General features: G+C 40.2%; 2 protein-coding genes across 6 annotated transcripts in view; both read left to right on the top strand.

Moving 5' to 3' along the window:
- Nucleotides 1-10,957, top strand: part of SLC38A11 (solute carrier family 38 member 11) — a 46,338-nt gene extending 35,381 nt beyond the window's left edge. Inside the window, exon 12 of the mRNA XM_065068705.1 lies at nucleotides 983-10,957. Within this exon, the coding sequence (XP_064924777.1) occupies nucleotides 983-1,030 (48 nt within the window). The 3' untranslated portion in view covers nucleotides 1,031-10,957. The remainder of the gene's footprint in view (nucleotides 1-982) is intronic.
- Nucleotides 10,958-12,212: 1,255 nt separating this feature from the next.
- Nucleotides 12,213-20,214, top strand: part of COBLL1 (cordon-bleu WH2 repeat protein like 1) — an 82,864-nt gene continuing 74,862 nt past the window's right edge. The window contains exon 1 of one of the 5 annotated variants that reach the window (XM_065068698.1): nucleotides 12,213-12,366. Coding sequence is in view for 3 of the 5 variants with exons in the window: in XM_065068695.1 (XP_064924767.1) it covers nucleotides 12,823-12,866 (44 nt within the window). In the remaining 2 variants the exon portion in view is untranslated. Of the gene's footprint in view, nucleotides 12,367-12,506; nucleotides 12,962-20,214 lie in introns of those variants that run through there. The other 4 variants (XM_065068699.1, XM_065068695.1, XM_065068694.1 and 1 more) reach the window with 4 other exon arrangements.

The following is a 20,214-nucleotide window of genomic DNA, read 5'->3' as shown; positions in this document are numbered from 1 at the left end:
GACAGGGGATTCTACCCATTTTATTACTCCTCTTTTCTGTTTCATGTATGGAGATTAAATGTGAGTATTATTCAGGCAGGATCTCCTGGTGAAGTAGATCCTGGAGCAGTTAAGGAGCAAGATTTCTAGCAGAAATGGGAAAAGGCATTACCACCCCATTCCTTTACCACCAGTTCCATAATGGCAATCATCAAAAGTTTAATAGATTATCTTATACTTCCATTATTCCTAATAGGTCCCATTTTTTGTCATGCCTACATGTAAATTTGAGGTCTGCCTTAGGAGATGTTGAGCTGACTTTAACAAATCAGTGAAATCACTGTGTTTTTTCACTGGACAAGGTGAAACCATTAATCATCTCTGGAAAGTATGTTTGGTCTTCATGAGACTTCTCACACAATAATCATAAGCTGTATGCAAAAGCTAAAACATATACTACAATCAGGTCCTCCTGAGGTTTTCCTGTGATTTCCAGCATACCTTTTCCATATCTTGCTTTTGCCAGCTACTAATTTTCTCCTTCAATAAATTAAATCCTTTCTGTTAATCTGTAACTGAAGTAGAATGTTTGCAAATGAAATGCTACAGTTCTAATCAGATTGCGCTCTACTGTGGCATTTTGCAATGCGTGATACTCGCTGGTATCTGGTGCAACCTGGAGAGATCTCTGGAAAGGCAGGTTTGCTGGATAAACACAAGCAATAAGCTGTGGTGCCTGAGAGGGTTTAAGAAATATTATTTCACTTTCTTCTTCCCAGCATCAGGTTAAAGTTGTCATGACTTAAGCACATTGCAGTTTCCTGGTGTTCTCTGTCATATCATACCAAACTTGGATATCTTTTCTGTCCTGTACTCTTGTTTTTTACCTGGATGATATTTGACTTGAACAGTCATCAGATAAAGCTTCCAGATGTTAGTCTTTTTTTAAGGGACTGTATACAATTATGTTCCTGTTTGTAACAGCTGCGTGTAATTTCCACAGCTCTTAGGAGAAGATTCTCCTCACAGTGGCTGCAAAAAAGAACTCTGAACGCTGTCCTCACTATCTCCCCCACTTTCTATTTTGCTGAAGATTGTGAAGTACTTCTTTTCATATCATAGGCCCCAGATGTCTAGGATTCTTTCACAGGAGTAACTTTCAGAATGTATCTCGTGATTTAATTTGGAGTTAAGAGAGGGACTCAGAGAGAAATGGATGTGTGTAAGGATAGAACTTCAATATATTAAAAAATTGTTGGTCTGAAATCCGCCTCCTGGCTTTTTTTGTCCTTCAGCACTGTCGTTCAAATCTTTCTTTGAACTTGGAGAAAACTGTGGAATGTGTTTGAAAATGAGACTGAAAGAGCCATCACTTAGGGATGATCTTTGCAATGATCAGTAGTTGTTATTGGTACCCTTCCAGGCACATATATAGCAGAGATGGAAATCCTGGTACGAATTCACCCAGAAGACAGGACAGCAGTTTCCAGCTGTCTGCCCGGGGCAGGTGAACAGGCTTCTGATTAAAGCCCCAGTCATAAACTATGCATGAAAAAACTACTGTCAGCAGCATGAGGACTAGAAGCCTTAGTAAAAGAAAAAGTATACAACATAATATTACATCATGTGTAAAGCAAGGTAACTGTCTACAATAATAACACTTATTAGGAACAAAAGAAAAAATAAAAAATCTTCCATATACATTTTAAACAAAGATAATTCTCTCTTCCCTGTTATTTCCCATCTAAGTGATCCCTATCTGAGTCCTGTCTTTTACCTGATTTTGTAAACTAATTTAAAGAAAAAGGTGGACTTAAATATCTCTGACCTTTGAAAAATTAGACTTCTTAGCCTGAATGGTAAGAAGAAGGAAAACCTTGAAAACACCTGTGCTTGAACCTTGAAACATCAGGTAAATTTGAACCCCTAGTAATCACAAAGGATCTTGCCCTCGAAGCAAGTAGCTTGAAGTTCATCCATGGTGTTTGACTGTTCTGCATTGGTGAATCAGTAGAATAGGTTCTCTTCTCTGTAGAGAGTAATTTATGTTTTACTGGAGAAACAATACATAGAGTTGCGACTCCTTAACTCTTAGAGTACAACAGATTCACTTTCATTGTTTGTTTGCTTTTTTTAACAGAACATATATTTAGCCTGATTGGCAATTCATAAGCATCACGTTAACTGAATAAAGATGTTATTCAGGTTAACTATAATTGGTTTAAATCTTTGTGAACTAGAGTTTACTTTTTGTCAGCTACAAATTTATTCTGTAACAGATAAAACTTTTATCATAAGAATGATTAAAAAAAAATCTGTTATTTTGTTAGAAAACAATGGCAAAAATAATTTCATTTTATATTAAGGAATTCTGACCAAAAACTGCAGTGGTCTAGGTAATTAGAGATGTTGTTGCCTCTACCATTTCAGTTCGAAAGACTTAAATTCAGATTCAGATTCACTACCTTTCAGATTTACACAGTAATGACAGCTGCTTGAAGGTGCATCATTTTGCTTCTGTTCTTTTAATGCATTAACACAGTAACAAATCTGTCTTCCTGACTCAGACAGTTCATCAAAGTCATCAGAGCGCAGATCTTGACAAGTACCGGCACTAAACTCTCTCACTCTTGACTACGGATGAAAATGTGGCAGAATTTGCACTGCACATTTCTTTATGCACTCTGCATTCCTGTCTAGCCTAATAGTTACTGTGATCTAGAGAGGACAGAATGACTTGGGGAATAAAGCCTCCATCTGTCCAGCCCAAGAACATTATTTTTACTTGTGCCATGAATCTGCTTCTGTATCTTCATGTTCCTTAACCATGTAATCTGGCCCTGCCAGACATTTACACCTCTTTGTTTTCTTCCTCTCATCTCAGTCTTCATATTTCATGCTGAAAAATGTCATGTTTCCTTTTAACATTGATAATCACAATCTGTGTTCTAAAACAACTTCCTTCTGCCCTCACAGGAATCTATCTCCTGAGCCTCTGTGCGGCTTTATCTCCCTGCTCTTTTTCATTCACTTTAAATGTTTCAAAAATTTTCTGCCCTTGGGCTGAGGATTTTCTAAGGTGCATCTTGAATTACTTAAAACAGGTTACGCAGCAGGGTTCTGTCTGTAAAATCACGAGACCAGAGTTAGTTCACTTGAAAAATGGTTCTGTGACTCCACCTGAATTGATATCATGTTGACCAGAGTTTACAGCTGCTTATTTCTCAAATGCAGTTTCATAGGTAGTAAAATAAAAAGGGTGCAAGCCACTTAGAGTGATTCATTATTTCCCCTTACTTTCTCCTGCATCTGCATCTGTGCAGCTCAACCCTGTTTCAGTCTTTTCTCTTGAGCTGTTTGGCCTAAATAGACTCTGATGCATTTTATTAGCATATACATGTTTATCTTTGTGAGTCTTAGCCTGGAATGAAGCCCAAGAACTTGTATCTGACTATAATGGGCTGACTTCTAAGGTTCAACCAGGTCAATAAGCATTTGATACACCACTGGGGAGAGAGAAAACATCTCCTTGTCCCAATGCTGCCACTTTGACACACACTGGCCTCAGAGTTGTTAATGTGGCCATTCAGTGCCGCTTTGCACAGAGCTGCTAAAGCCAATACCCAAGCAAGCCATTCGGCAGGACTGGAATTTACCCTAAACACCACTGCCTTTACCAGCTCTTTGAATGCCTAATGCTGGAAAGGTGTGGTGCATTACAATGTAAAAATAAGACTGTAGGCAAAATCCTGAGATAATAATTACAGTAGGTTCAAAGAAACCACAGACTTCTATAGCACTCCTTTACCTTTATTAAAAAATGAGGCCTTTCTTGTTTAAAGTCAGACCTTTCGAAAGAACCTCAAACAAGAGTGCCTCTCTGTGTCAGACCGTATGTCTTATCTAGCCTGGTATCCTGTCAAAGACAATGTCCAAGAATGGATGTTGAGGGAACACTATAAATGAAGGGAAAGCATAAGTACTTCAACAAATCTCTCTATCATTCAGCAATCTGTGGTTCAGGAACTTCCTGAGCTAGAGATGGTGATTTGTATTTAATAACTCTTGATGGATTTCTTTTCCATTAACTCACCCAGTCTTCTCCAGGAAGAGATAGGGGAGATAAAACTGGTGCTCTTTTCATTTTCTAACCTTTGTTTCTGAGAAAAATGTTGGCCCCATTCCACAAAATCAGAAATAGCTGCAGTGCTGTTATAGCAGCTCTGTGGCCTCCAGCTCCAGTATAGGATGACGATGACAATTTCACATCTCGTGGCATAAATGTGTGACCCTGGAGCTACATATTGGTCATGGAGTGCAACTGACTGATGCATTCAAAATCTTTTTGTTGTATTTAGTTGGCTTTTTCTCGTCAGAGGAAAAGGTTAAAAATACCTTTAACGAGGTACTTAAAAGTTGTATCTTCAGATCTTTTAATTGTGCAATTGTACCGCTGTGCATAAAACATTGCAGTCTTACAAATCTGGTCTGATGCCCAAGTCAAATTGGTTGAGCTAAGGTCATTTCTGGTTTTGCTTGTTCTATGTGGAGCATTTAAATATCTAGCCTAACTTTTTTGGTTTTTCACTTAATTTTTAATTAAAATATCTGGACAATACATGCAACATTTATCTCTGATTAGTACACAGTACTTAACTAGAGTGAACTAATAGATGTTAATGTATAGTAAAAAGCAATGTAAACTGCTGTATGTATACATAGCATTTAGCATGTGAGAATTCTAAACATTGTTATATTTATTTTTATACCATGGTAAACAGAACAAAACCAAACTAGATTGTTAAGCCCTTTTTCCCATCCTGACTGTGTCAAGATACGAATCAAACTTTCCAAGCCGTGCCATACTCAATGGATAGTAAGCAGTGACTTAAGCAGAGCAGTGTGGAGGGAAGAAAGAACAAAGTAACAGCATCTCTGATGCCAGGAAGTGTACTTCCCATGATGTGTGAACACAATCCCTCAATTAAAAAAATGGGAAAACTAGTGCTGGAAAATGCTCCCTACGTTTCTTAAATAAAACTTAACTTAGCTAAAACTTAACTGCTTAAATTAGAAGCATTTCAAGTTGCTGAATATACACTGCAGTTTGGTAAATCAATAGCAAATAGGTATGCTTACACAAGTTATGTTTTTATACAACAGACACAAAGGCTAGACAGCTTTCTGAGTCTGTATTGCCATGGGCCTATTATGTGTGAGACTGCTGCTTACTTACCATTTTTTGTTTACAGGGCAGATACAACAGTACATATACTGGTGCATGCATAGCAGAGAATATGCTTGGTGTTACCTTTGAGCTATCTTGTGCTGCGTACTGCTGCTAAGTGTAGCCATAGACATAAAGAATTAAGCTTCTACATTGTCCAGGAAACCTGGCTCTGACAATGAGTTGTTAGCCTGCGCCGAGCTTCACACAGCTGTGAGTTTCAAACTGTCTTTGACATGTCTGCACAAGCTGAGCTGACTACACTTAGATGCTTGCTAACCAGGTAATTCTGTAAGGAGACACTGGCAAACTGGAGAAAAGAAACTGAGTCAAAGCTGGGCTTTGAAATGGCTTGAAATTATTTATGCAAACTCCCAAACTCAGATCAGTAATAATTTTCAGCTGAAAACCTGAAAGAATTTCTGCAGCTGATGTTTCATCTCCCCCTGATGTGGCAAATACTAGACATAAAGCCAAATTCAGCTGTAATGCACAGCCTTGAGCTCCCGGACGTGTTCATTCTTGCTTCTTAGAATCAGAGCGATAAGTGATGTACTTGGAAAATGTGTCTGAAAAGGTTGTGGGAATTATCACAGTTGGTAAACTCGGCCAGGTACTCTGACTGAAACCTTTACATAAGTGCTTCCTTGTGACTTTTATTCGAACATTTATTGAAAAACAAATCCAACTTTTTAAAAGCTTAGAGCACTTAAATGGAACTCAGTGCAGTGTGGTATTCTTGAAACTGCCACCATTTGAAGGTGGAATGAGCCTTTTTTTTTGACAGATTTCTCCGCATCCTTAGAATTCACTGTATGCACGTATGTGACCAGAATTATCTTGGATCTGTCTGTGCTGAACATCTCGGTACCATCTTTTGTTTAAAATAGACCAGATAAATACTTCTCTTTGGAGCTCTGTAGTGGGGTCCCTGCCAGCAGCAGGTCCCTGAGCACACCTGAGGAAATGCTGCGTCTCTTTTCTTGTGAGTGATCCAGAGGAGCACCACCTCTTCCTTCCCTCCTCCCCATTTATTCAGTTGTCTAATCAAAGCATGCATTTCATAACATCTGGGTTAAGTATTTAACTCCCTCTCCATGCTTCAAAAGCATCTTAATATATGGCCCTAGATTCCACCTAAATCAATGTGGTGCTTCAGAGGATGTCCAGAAGGTGTGAGCCCTATGAAGTTCCCCAGGCTAGTTCTGAGCGAGCTAGGTAAAGTACCAAAGAGATCCAAATCTGTGCAGCATAAAGCTTCTCCTGGGCTCACATACCTTGCTTTCACGATATAGTACAAACATAGCAATATAGCTTTCAGGACCTAAGATAACTTCTCTACTGATAGCTTAGCTATTGCTACATTTTCTATATCTCTGTTGAAGAAATCCCCAAATCTTTTTTGGATCTAAGTGTATTTTTCTAATAGAAAAAGGCTATTTTGTTTCTTCTAGTGTTATTTTACGATACAATAAGAGAGAAGATAATGCATCACTAATCACTTGAAGAAATATTATGAACGTATTTTTTTCCAAAGGTGTTTTTCTTCACAAGTATTTTTTAGTGTTTTGACTTCATAGCCGTCAGTGTTGAGGATTTTTGCACAGCATATTTTCCTAGTTATGAACATTCATAATCTGTAAATTTAGTGCATGAGAGCAATTTTGTGAACTTGGAGTTTCTTCCAAACCCTAGATAAGATTAACATTTAAAGTCACTCTTATCTGTCCTTTGTCTGAGCTATTGTGGTTAACATGATTTGAAAGCATTAGACAAAGCTGTTTAAAAAAATAATGAACATTGCAACAGGATACTTCAGGGCATAAATGATTCCATATCTTATATCACTACTCCAGATCGTATGAAGCTTTCTAATATTACTCAAGTGCAAAGTTATTCCACATGAATACCTCACTAATTGATATTTAATGCATTCCCAAAAATACTGTTCAACATGCAAAATAACTTACAAATCATGACACGTAATGTAGTAAAACATTCACCTTGGTGATCCAAAGGCAAAAATAAAACACTAGCAGAGTAAAAACATAATGATAGCAATGGGAATGCATCATAGTATCATGCTAATCTTAAATATGACCCAAAAGGACAATATATCTCTAGGAAAGTAAGCACCTGTAACGTACACATTTGAAGCAAAATTTATTTGGGACAATATCAGTGAAAGAATAAAATATTTTTTGATCTGACCCTGCATTTACTTTTATATGTAGTAGCAACTATTGGGAAAACCCTCTATAAAAGGCAAAAATTACTTAGTCCTATATCTGACAGTATATGAGGTACCTTTTTGTAGTCTTATTGGTAGTTCATATTCAGTCCAAAGCATTAAACAAACAACTGCATTGCTTGCAATTTAGAATAAGGTGACCTGTCTCCTTCTCAGGGTGACACCTGTCCTTGTGTAGAAGACCAGCATAGATATGACCTACATGTAATTATTAAAATACAACATTAAGGACAAAGACTAAATGGTACTACATATGTAATCCCGTTTAGGTTAGCAGAGTCTGTGACACTTGTTACTGTAATTGGTCTCCATTGCAAAGCAGTTTACCAGTACAAACCCAGCTGCGGGGTAATTTTAATATTACTTTGGGTCACCTAAACAGGACAGTCCTAACTGGAACTCTTTTCTACTTTTTCCCTGTATAAGAGGAGACATTTTTTTTTCTATATTCCGTTGCACTTCAACAATCGACTAATCCAAGTGGTCAGGCAGTTGGACTAGATGATTGTTGTAGGTCCCTCTCAACCAAACTATTCATTCTATTCCTATTCTATTCTATTCTATTCTATTCTATTCTATTCTATTCTATTCTATTCTATTCTATTCATTTCATTCCATTCCATTCCATTCCATTCCATTCCATTCCATTCCATTTCAATTCTTATTCTAATTCTTATTCTAATTCTTATTCTATCTTCTAAAAAATCAGTAGCCCTACCATAAACTGAAAACAAATCCATCACCATATTGCATAGAATGTCTTTATGCTCAGATGTTTAGAAAATCCATGTATCAATGCCCTACTTGGCAAATCTTGGATGCAAATTTTGAGTCTACTCATTTTAAAAACACTTTTATAATTTTCCATGTACTTAGAAATATGGGATTCACCCAAACAAATGCCTTTTATTATTATAATCCAAGTTTCTTTAAGATTATCTGCTGATGAGAGTGGAGAATACAACTAGTTGTGATATAGTGCTGTCCCAGTTGTGTTGTTCACTAATTGTGATTTTAGCAAATTGTGTCATCTTCAATCACTGAGGTTATTTAACATGAGAAACAGAAATAATAATTTAAACTTCTTTATGGAGGTAACATTTTACTATTTTGAAATGCTCCTCAAGCTCCTTAGGAAAAAAAAATATGCTGACAAAATGCTTACTATTCCTCTTGTGTGTATATGTGTATAGGGTTCTTCAATGACGCACACAGTTTAGATGGGCACAAAAACCTGTCCCCGTGCCTACAGCAATACTTTCAGTGGCTACATGCATGTGTGAGCATGCTTCCCGAAACCTCACCCACATGCTGGAATGCAAACACAGAAAAGGCAACTGTTCAACAGGATGCAATGTAAGCTGATTGCCTGCTCTGTAGAAAAAAGCACATACAGATTTAGTTTTCATTTAAACGAAAGTAAGAGTCATATAATAATTCTTTGTTTTATCTTTATAAAGGTAAAAAACCTCACTTGCATAATGCCTGCTGTCGGAATAAAACAGCTCAGCTTTCTAATATATTTTAATTACGCATCATAAAATTAATTTAACAAGGAAAACAGCCTTCAATTCCATATTCTATTTCACACCTACTTTGCACAATATTATTCAAAACAACTACTGTGTGATACAGTATGATTTTCTATGTACAAAACTACATTAAGAGAGCATTCAGGTTACATCCTTAAATCGTGAAATGCCACTGATACACTGTTATATAGTAATAAATTTTGAAAGAAAGACCTTGCAAATAGACTTTTACAACAGTGAAAAATACCTTAAGACTCCTGTGGTCTGTTTAACACTTCTATTAGCTTTCACCACAGGCAATAATGGACATACCTGTTTAAAGATCCTACACTCTGTTACATTTCTGTAGCATCTTTCATCCCTGAATACTTGTACTCCACATTTCTGGCAACCTCTTTAACAGAGGAGAGCAACCACTGGCACTATCCTACAATGTGGGTTGAGGCATGGAGATTTTCCTAAAACCATTGAGGACATCTCCTGATTGTTACAAAAAATGCTATGGGGTATTACTGCTTTTTTTGGAACAGAGAGGACTTTGTTTTTTGTAATTTATCTTGTATGAAGAACTCGTAGTTAATAAGGTGCCTAGAACTCCTTGTCTTCACCCAAGATAGAGGTTCTCCTTCAAATAGCAGTTGGGATTAACAGTTCTCACTACAAGCATAACTTGAAGGTCATGCTAACAGTAATCAGAACTGGGTATTAATTTGCAAACACTTATGCTGAACGTACAGTGGCACCAAGTGCATGTACTGAGTGCAGCGGGTGGGGGCTTGTCACACGGAGTAACGCCTCCAGGTGAAGGATTGTTTCACCTCCAACCATAGACAAAGGATGACATCATTGCAACGGCACAATTAATAATCTGCTAATGATATCTTCACAGATTGGCTTTAAAAAGCCAGGGAATTTTTCTTTACATGTTTTTTCTTTTGACTATTCAATAGGAGAGACACGGATAGTGTATTAATAGCTCACTTACTTGGTATTCTCTGTTGCAGCCCTCTCTTTATCATGTATGAGAGTTACATTTGCTTTATATGAACAACATTTTGAGTTCAGGACAAAGCTGGGTACTTTATAAAAATAGAAAAATAAAAATTAAAAAAACGCATTTGACTCAGTCAACATCTTTCACAACTGGAACACAGAACTGATTGTCTATTATTAAAAAAAAATGAAGTTCCATTGGAATCCAGAATTTGTTTTTAAAACCTGAGATCCCTAGGACAAATGGTATCTCCAGTATCTCATGAGACTATTTTAAGTCTAGTCATCATAAAACTGTCACTGCAGAATGTGGCCTGTAGGCACTCAAGTTGAGAGCCTACCGTGTTTTTAGTGATCAGTGTTTCTGATGTGCTTAGTTAACAACTGAGATTTGAATAGAAGTAAGAAGATAAGCATAACCTCTCCCCTCGTGAGGTTAATCACTGAACTGCTTTTTTCAGATAATTCCTCAGTCTCTATTGGAAATTGCCACCACTAACAAATTTTCTTAGGTTATTTCCATGATGTCACTTTTTTTCCCTGGCATTGTTCAGCTTCTATTATTAGCCAATGTAAGCTATTCAATAGATTGCAATCTTTGTGGCATTTGTACTTGCCAAAAGAATTAGAGGATAGCATGTATTGGTTTTCAAATGAGATTTTAAAGAGAATGGTATAACACTTCCTTATCTGTTGGTGGTCCAGCAAAGTTCATTACAAGGGATGACAACATCACACCAACTTATGGAAGCATTCCAACCAACAGATATCCAGCCACGGTGGTCTTCACTTCGGCTGAAAGAGCACTATAGCATTGAATCATGTCACACCTTTGCAACATGTAAGTTTCATTACCAGATAGAAGGTGCAATTTTACTGAAGAAGTAGATGTTTGGAAACATGATGTTCTTTTGTACTTAAGCTGAGGCTACACACTGAATGCAGAAGGTTATCCTGCCCTGACTGCAGGAACAGTCAACATACAAAGGAATTTGTCAACCTTCAGCCTAACCTAGGAAGTGGCCAAACAATTTGAGAAGTGTGAGAAAAGAAAGTGAACTGTCAAAAGAGAAAAAGGGTTGGAAATTTACATGAGGTCTTCAGTGGGATTGTTCTTGAGGTTATTGTTATTGATCAGTTCATTAAACACCATCTCTTTGAAAACTGGACCATGGAAAATCCATCTGACTCATCAAGGATTAATTTTTTTGTTTTGAGAAATGTACACAGATTAATGGGGTGTGCCTGATAATGGCATGTGGTTATTCAGGGTGTGAACAACCTCTAGGATCTGTGAAATTAGGAGGCTTCAGGATTATTTAATCTGTGTTGAAGAAGCAGAAAATGAAAGAAGAAAATCTTTATGGAAGAAGCACAGTACTAATGGGAAGGGCATACAAGGAGTAGCAAAAAGTTACTGAAGTACCAATATCTATGATGTTATAATATACGTAGTATTATACTATATACAGTATTATAATAGGCAAAGTCCTTATAATGAATAATATTAACATAGAATGGACAATGATAGTATTTTTTTCCAGATATGTAATCTTAGAACTAGTCAAAAAACAGGACATTTACACTAGACTGCAATATTCTACTTTTTCTCCATTTAAAAAAAAAAAAAAGTATAAATGCTTTGTCGTTGGCTATTTCTCAACTTCTGTTAAGCACTGGCCAAAGTATTACCTGCATAAAGAGTTTATTTTACTGTGCAATATCATCTCCTGATCAGCCGGCACAGCTGGAAAGGTGCTCTGTGCGGACACGGGTAAGCAGCATGGACTGCCAGATCTGCTCTCTGCTCTGGGAAGTTGCAAAGGAGCAGCTTGTCACACAGGAAAGACAGAAGTGCCGTCACGCTCAGGAGCAAACTGAAGATCTAGCTGACACCACTCTCAGCACCGGGCGGGTCACGCTGTGCTGCCCCCAGCTCGGCGGCTCCAGGCACCGGCGGGGCGGCCGCTGCTTCCCCGGGAGGGGAGGGCATGACAAGTGGAGGGCGAGCCCATGCGTCCCGGCACAGTTGCACGGGAACTTCAACGCGTACACCCGGGACAAGTCCCCGGCGCGCTCGACAACGGGCACGGGGCGACCGAGCTGTGATCCCTGAGCAGAACAGCTGCCCGAAGGCGCAGGGTCCCCCGTGGAGTCTGATCCCCGGGCTCTCCCCACCTGCAGGGATTCCGCTCCGCGCCCTGGTGGCTGGAATGGGAAAGGGCTGAGCCCGAAGCGGCCGCCGGGACGCTCTGCTCCGGGAGAGGAAAATTCCAGCCGGGAGGAGCGGCCCTGCCCCCGCTGGCCGCTGCCCGCCCGTGCCTGGGGCCGAGCGGAGTCTCCGTACCGGCCGGGCCTCGGGCCGCCGCTGGAGGGAGAGCCGGGTGTGTGGAGGCGGGCGGGCGGGCAGCGGGAGAGGGAGGGAGGAGCTGAGCCGGGAACAGGGAGCCTCTGTCTCTCCGCGGGTGCTGGAGCGGGGAAGGATCCACGTTTCAAGTTTCTCGCCGCGAAGTTTTTTTTTGTTTTCTTTTTTTTTCCCTCCCCCGCTCCCTCCGCCCAAGGTGTGGTTCAGCGAGCGGCAGCTCCGGCGCTGGCAGCCCGGCGGAGCCCTGTGCGTGGCCGCGGCCGCCGCCCCGGGAAGACGCCCCATGGCTGCGCTGTGAACAGCGGGGAATGCCCGGGCTCGGGGGCAAGGCGGCGCTGGGGGCGGCAGAACGGGGCCGTCTTCCTCAGCCCGCCCCGAGCAGGTGAGGCGGCAGCCGAGGCGCTGTGCAGGCGGATCCCAGCGGCTGCCCCCGCCCTGTCCCCAAGAGCCGACCTGCATTCACCCAGCCGCCGGCATGGACGGCCGCGCTCAGCAGGCGGCTGCCCCGCCGCCCCCAGGGTAAGCACAGCCGACCGCACGGTGGGAGGCCCGGGCGCCCCCCGGCTCCAGAGGGACAGCCGGCGGGACGCCGCGGTCATGCCGGGTCGGGTGAGGTGAGGTGCGAGGGGGCAGCTGAGGGCGGGGAGGCTGGTGCTGCGCGCGTCCGGCTGTGAGATGCGGCGCTTGGGAGACAACCAGGAGCGAGAAGCGGCTCCTCGGCGCCGGAGGGCGAGGGCGAGTGCGAGTGCGTGCGCCCCGGCCTCCGGCGGCGAGGCGGAAGCTCCGCGCGGGACCGCAGCGCCTCGGCCGAGCCGCGAGCGGGGGCAGATGGAGCAGCGCGACCGTTAAACGGCTGCCGGCGCGCGGGAGCGGGCAGAGGGAGCGCCGTCCCCGCGCCTTGGCGGCACCGCGGCCGGTTCCCCTGGCTGGTAACGGGCTCTGCGGCGGGACGGGTCCGTCGGGTGCCGGCCTGAGCAGCGGCCAGCGTGTGCGGGCGGCACCGCCTGCCCTCGCTCCTCACCGGGGGCTTTTCCGCAGGGGAGGAGCCGTGACCCGCTGGAGTCCCAGTCCGGGTGCCCCTGCCGGGCTGCGGTGTTGCCAGAAACCGCCGGTGCGGTACCTGGCGGTGAGCGCTTCGTTGTCGGGATGCGCCCCTCTAGGAAATGTCTGAAACACAAAACTTAGCAGTGTTGACCGTGCTTAGGGTGTGTGCGCGTCAAGGCTCAGTTCTCTGTGTGAAAGCGGTGGCAGCGCCGTGGGAGAGCCGGGCACTTTCCAGCGCTCCGGGAACTGCCCATACTGGGGGAGGAAAGAAAAATAAACAAGCAGCATCTGTTGGGAGAAGTAAAAGGATTTGTTTGTTTGTAAAAGTTAGGCTCCTCTGACGAGTTGTTTGTAATCTGTCAGAAAATGTAACTTTAAAGAATGTAATTTTAAATCTAAGTAAAACTGCCCCAGTTACATCAGGAGGAGGGGGGCTTCCCCTTGAGTTAAGTAGTCAGGTATGTTTGAAGAAAATTAATTCACTCAATAACTTCAGTAGGAACTTGAGTGATCCAAAATGCTGACTGGAGTTATCTGTAAATAAGAGGGACAAATACATGGTGAGCGTGTTTTTTAACACCAAGACTTTCTTGAAGCTTCCATACTATACACAAAAATGGATTAATTGGATGCCTGACCAAGAGTATACAGGATAAACAGGTGCAGTTGATGGTAATTTATTATAGTATTTGCAGTAGCTATCAGATCCGTTTGAAGTCATGGCTATAGTGAATATGGAAGACTCATAGAGGAGGGTTACTTAGGGCCTTGTGGCAATTCTACATTTATGTATGGCCATTGAGAAATGAAGTTCATGTTGTTAATCAGTGTAGAAAGTTTAATTATAGTATAGATATTTACTACATGTTTAAGACTTTGGGTATGTAAGCTCAGTTAGAAGGACTGAGCGTATTATAACAGACCATGATACCAGGCTAGGAAGCAACTAAAACAGTATGTCTTGGAGGTTTCAGTTTTACTTGTGGGCAAGAATATGAAAACAAGCAAAAGGCACAATTAAAATCTTGGTTGTTCTGACAGCTTCTCTGGGCCTGTTGCCTGCCATAAAGCTGTTGGTTATACTGAATTTTGGCTGCTGCTTGACTTCTCTAAGTCAGGAAAAGTAGTCTGTTCTCTTAATGTGACTTTAAGCATCTGTCAGCATTTACATCTCAGTTTTGAAAAACATGTAGCTAACAGCAGTGCTCATTTGCGTTAGCCCTGCAGATATATTTTCAGGCCTTTTATCAGCTGTTCCCATATAATTTGGTACTTAGGAAATCAATTTACCATTCCTTTCTTGTTACAACAGAGTTCTTTATTGGCAGGCTTAATTATTTCCTGAAGATGGTCTCATATGCTCATTCAGACACTGGGTTTGAGGAAAAGAAATCTGGATATACTAGCAAAAATGGCAACTCCCAATTTACTGAAAATGATCCACAGATAAGTTTTTGAATTTTAAGCAGTACTGCGGTTCTTTCTCTGAGATTATAGGAAAAAATGTGCAATCTGGGAAGAATTTCAGTTGAAATAGCAATTTTCTTTAAATTAATTACCAAATGATATGATACTACATTATATCTCTTAACCTGTCTAGCCAGGTAGAGAATGTTATTAATCCACAGCTGAAAACTGTTTACTAGTAAGTGTGTTCTTAAATCATTGTTTGAAGTTATGTGGTGTAATTACTGATAGTTCTTCATAGCTTAAAAAATGTATTTATGCTGTCTGCCAAGAAGGCTGGAGGTGTTAAAGGTGTTCTGTGAGTTTTCAAGCATTGATGTTCATTTAGCCTTGGAATTTATATATAACTTAATCATTGGTGGCTCTTAAGTATAGAATTTTGTTATCAATTCTATGGGGACAAGCTTTGGGAAAGGATCCTATAATTATATCCTGGAAGACAATTATTATTATTTTTTTCATGCAGGATTATGCTTTCCTGTTGAAAAATTGTTCATTAAATCCAGTTGTGGATAAAAATATTTGCTTGGATTTGGGGAAAAATGTGCCAGTGTTATTCTCACCACACAATCAACCTAAATCAGTAGAGATTTTTTTTTAAAAAAAAAAAAACAACAAACAACCTCTGCTGGAATATTTTTTAATATGTTGAATAGAAGGTGTGCCCAGTAACTTGCTGGAATTTTTTGGAATATGCTGAATAGGAGGTGTGCCCAGTAACTGGCTGGACATGACACATAGTTTCTTCTGGTAGCAGAAGAAACTTGGCTGGACCTACATTTTAGGCATTTTATAGCTCATCCGTCTTGCCTTGAGTCTGAGCAGTACTCAGGACAGTGTGCTCCTGCCAGGCCAGTTGACACAGCCTGCTCCTGTTTATCACAGAGCTGAATTAGCTTTATGTGTTGGTTGTGTTATGGGATGATAGGAAAATGTGTATTTTAATACTTAAAAAGAAAAAAAAATTCAGAAGTGTCTGTGATTGGTATCCTGCCTCTTGAATACAGTTTTCCTGCTGCTGCTGGATAGCAATCCTGTACCCTGGAGTAAATTCATTTTTACATTAACAAGTGGATTTCACTAGTTGACACAGGCTTTTACCACAAAGAACTATATTGTAAGTTAATAGTCTGTTAAAATATTGGAGCAAATTTGGATTTTAGTAAACAGAAGATTGAGTTCCTTTGAAATATTAGCATGCGTGTTGAGACCCATTTTTAATTCAATTCTAATCAGTTTCTGATAGTTTTACATTATTTCATTTGTTCCCTTAAATCATATTTAAAGCTATATGCTTACTTCCAAAATCACAGCTTCTGACCTGCTTTACTCAAGCAAAACTCCTTTGTCATTTTCTTTTTGTGTCTCTAATGAAAACATGTTTAGGAGATACAGCTGCTTGCTCTCCAGGGGCTGAACATAGAGATGGGGGTGGGAACAGGGCAGAGCCAGACTGAGCTTTGGTTAGTTTATTGTGGGGGGCATGCCTCATGTGTGTCTTCATGGTCTCAGTCCCTGGTTGCTTGACCTATTTGAAAAGTTCAGTAAGAAGAACAGGAGACCAGTCTTTTCCACTTGGTTTTTCATTGTCTGAGGAAGTGAGAGATTTTTTTTTTCTTTCTTTCTTAGAAAGAATGAAAAATCCAGCTTTTCTCTTTTGTGTGTAACAGTTGAGTATTTATCAAATTGTTTCAATCAGATTACAGATATCTGAAGACATCAGCTTTGGCTCAGTGTTGAGAGGTGTCCGGCATCAAGCTCAGAATACTGATTTGAGCTCTCTTTCTCTTTTTCATGTTGTTGGGTGAGGCAGTTCACAACATAGCCACAGGTTTGTTCAAGTATAAATGAAAGTCTTCCCTCATGTAGAGTGTGGGATGGGACAGAAAGAGTAGCAATAGCTTCAAAACAAGGATTCTATTGCCAAGCCACAGCAGCAGATTTGGGGTGCGTGTGTTTGAATTTGCTCAGTTTGGTGAAATTTAGGTCAGGGCTGAAACTATAGTTTTATCTTGCAATGAATAAGCTGTTGCTATTGCTCTGTATATGACATTACTGTATAAATATATTTATGAATAAATGTGAGACCTTTTGCACTTTTGATACTGTCTCAGATCAGAAGTTAGGCTGGCATGAATCTAATAAGTGGTCCAGTCTTAGATGTGCATTATCTCTTAGACTGAGGACTTGAAGATAAATAGCTAATTTTTTTCTTACTCCCATGTTCCTGATGAAGATCAACTAATTGAGTAATAACAGAATGGAAAGAACTTTGAGAATTTGTGACCATAGAATTTGCTGGATGTTTGAAACCGAGAGTTAGCTGCTTTGTGGGTGGATCCTCATCAGGAGCCACTTGAATGCTCATCATTCCAGGGGGTAATTTGCCAGCTGAGTTCTGAACATACATGCAATACTTCTTGAGGTGTTTATGTTGTTCTTTTTAATGTATCGGCCTTAACCGAGGCAATGTGAAATAGTTGCATGTCACAGTAGTGCTATGAATTGAATGTTGTATTTAAAAGCTTGTTTGATTACTCAGACTTTGTCAAGTCTGAAGTCATAGGTGGGTCCCTATCGAGTAGTCAGTGGTAATGTTCACTGGTGGAGTGTGTTGCTGTGGGAATGAGATCAAGGAAGCATTAGGGGGTTGAGGAATGTGGATACTAGAGTGAAAAAATGTGTGGGAGGGTAATGCACAAATAGAGAAATCAGCAGAGTTATTTCAAAGCTTTGTTCAAGTGTGATGGTATCCTGCAAAAAGGAAAAGTGAGAGCTAGTTGTTAGTGAGGTAGCAAAAGTGGGTGAGGGGAAAAACTACTTGAGAAGGTGGATCTCAGTGTTATCATAGAATGGGTTATTTTCTTTCCATTGTTACTGGATTTTTTGGTGAACTTTAGAGGAGATTACAGTGTTTATGTAAACCTGAAGATCACTGTTTATGTTGAGTAGGTACATCTGTGTTGGGTGGAAGAAGAAGAGGAGAGCCCATTATAGGGGACCAAAAGCTATGATTTCAGATGAAAGTGAACATCTTTACAGGATTCCTATCATTTGTCAGATGAATTATCACTAGTAATATTTAAAAGTCACAAATAAATGGTTTCTCCTCTAATCTGGCAACATCTAAATAGTTCTCCCTTTGGAAAGTCAAGTACTGCTTCTAACTTGACTATAGCTTGGAAGAAAGTTTGTAAATGTGCAAGTTTTTCTAGCTTGACTGCTGTTGTTTCTAGCTGCCACTGTTGTAGTTCTGTGTGTGCTGGGGAGCAGCAGATGCCAAATTATCCAGCCAGCCTAGTGCCTGCTCAACCCGTCTTTTTTTTTTTTTTTTTTTACTAGAAATTACAAGTCAATATGATGAATTGCTCTGTTAATGTAGTGGATACAAGGAGTGCCTATGGCTGCTTGCAAGTTCAAACAGGTCTGATCGTGCGATTTCTTTCCTTTTCACCTGGCTCTTCCTTGCTTCCCCAACAGCTGACCTGCTACTCTTAAGTTCACATAGCTGCCTGCTGTTTGCAAAAGAGTTGCTCTTTACTATATTTGCTGTCACTATCTACTGCTCTGAAACTTGGAGAGCTGACGCCAGGGCATTAGAGGATGACAGGAAGCTGAGATGTTCGCTCCTAGACCCCTATAGAGTTCTGTGGCCATGCCCAGCATTAGCACAATGAAGAGGAAACTCTGGCTGTGCAGCATGGGACAATGAAGAGTTCGAGGGGGTGAAACTGCCCCCTGCTGTTTTGAGCTGAAACAAGCAATTAAAAACTTGAGGTTTCACTTGAATTCTCTCTTAAGTAAAGGCCTCATGATTAAAAATGCAACTCTTTGTTTGAAAGCAAACTTAAATGTTTACTAACTGGAGTTCCAGTAGATGCATTCTGACTCAAAATCTACGTTGTGATGGACCAATGGATAAATGTGTATTTTTCCATAGTTTAAGAAACATTTTTTTTTAATGCATCAGAAGTGAAATAATATGGGAATCTTTACAGAATTGAGAGTTCCTGGCTTTGTTTTTTATTTGCTAGGAGGTTATCCTGTTCAGAAAGGGCACATATATTTATCTGGATCTTTTGGTGGTTTTAAGTGATCAAAGTGCTGTAGGTGGTTAAAGAATGGATCCCTAATCTATCTGTGAAATGTCTCTTTGGGGAGCTTGCCTATATGTCAACTCTGTTGCAAGACTGGGGTTGTCAGGATTGGTATTTTCAGTTAAAGAAAACAGAGCACGTGAATATTTTTAGCTAGGCATAAGCTTTCTTCTGTGAGAAAGCGTTGATTTTGTTGGAAGTTTTAGTTCTACACAGGTTTTCGTTGAAGAAATAGCTTTCAAGCTGTACTGTCTTAGATATATTTTAAAAATCCTCTCTGCACATTTCTTTTAATTTTATTTCTGTTCTGGAAATATAGCTACTTGTTTTGGAAAACAGAGGTCAATCTTCTTTAAAAAACAGACAAACAAACCAACCTCTTCTTATCCCCAAACAATGCAAGCAATTACTCTATGCTAAACAAGAAATGGTGTGAGCTTGGATTTTTCTCAAATACCAATAATGGTACAGTTTTTGTTCTTTGTCCTACATCTCTCCTAAAAAGTGACACTGTCTTAAATAAAAAAATAAAAACCTCCACCATTTCATCTCAAAACAGCAGCATTAGAAGCTTCCTTTTCAATTCAATAATGCCGAATGTTTCTTTGTTGGTTTAAAAATCTTGTTCTTTTCATGGGCCTTGGTTTCCTGTTGGGAATGAATTTTGGTATTTTACCTGGTTTTCAAGTCACCTTCAGATGCATTTTCTTCCAAAGACTAAGGCTCTGTATATGGGTTTTTAGCAGGTAACTTTTAAATGTTTTGCTGTGGGAGAGGCATAAGCATATTTTTCAGTTGTCCTTATAATCCAAACCTATCATTGACAAAGTTGCCCAGAGGGACTGCTTTTTCTATAATTTACATTAAATGAATTGGTTTTTTAATATATGTTGCATTCAATTTGAATGGATTTTTTTTTTTTAGTTTTCCAGTTTGACATACTCAGACCTTTGCTGAATAAAGTGAGTTAAATAAGAATGTTCCAGGATATGGGCCCATCAATAGGGTAGCAGTGGAAACTTTGTGTTACCATTGCCCAGATACTTTTGTGTGTAGGTCTTAAGGTAATTAGAAGGACAATAAGGAAGAACAGTGTGTCAAGTTTGGGTTTTGTCATTTAGTATTTTACCACGTGTTTAAGGAACATTGTATTGCTCTTGACCTTTCTAAAACCTAGTATAGTCCCTCTGTACTGTCAAGCTAGACTGACCAAATGGACATAATACTGCAGGTATCTACTCGAGGTATCTGTTGTTTAG

The sequence above is a fragment of the Columba livia genome, chromosome 7 (assembly GCF_036013475.1).
Source record: "Columba livia isolate bColLiv1 breed racing homer chromosome 7, bColLiv1.pat.W.v2, whole genome shotgun sequence".
In the NCBI taxonomy this organism is placed as follows: domain Eukaryota; kingdom Metazoa; phylum Chordata; class Aves; order Columbiformes; family Columbidae; genus Columba; species Columba livia.
This window is presented reverse-complemented; position numbering and strand designations above follow the sequence as displayed.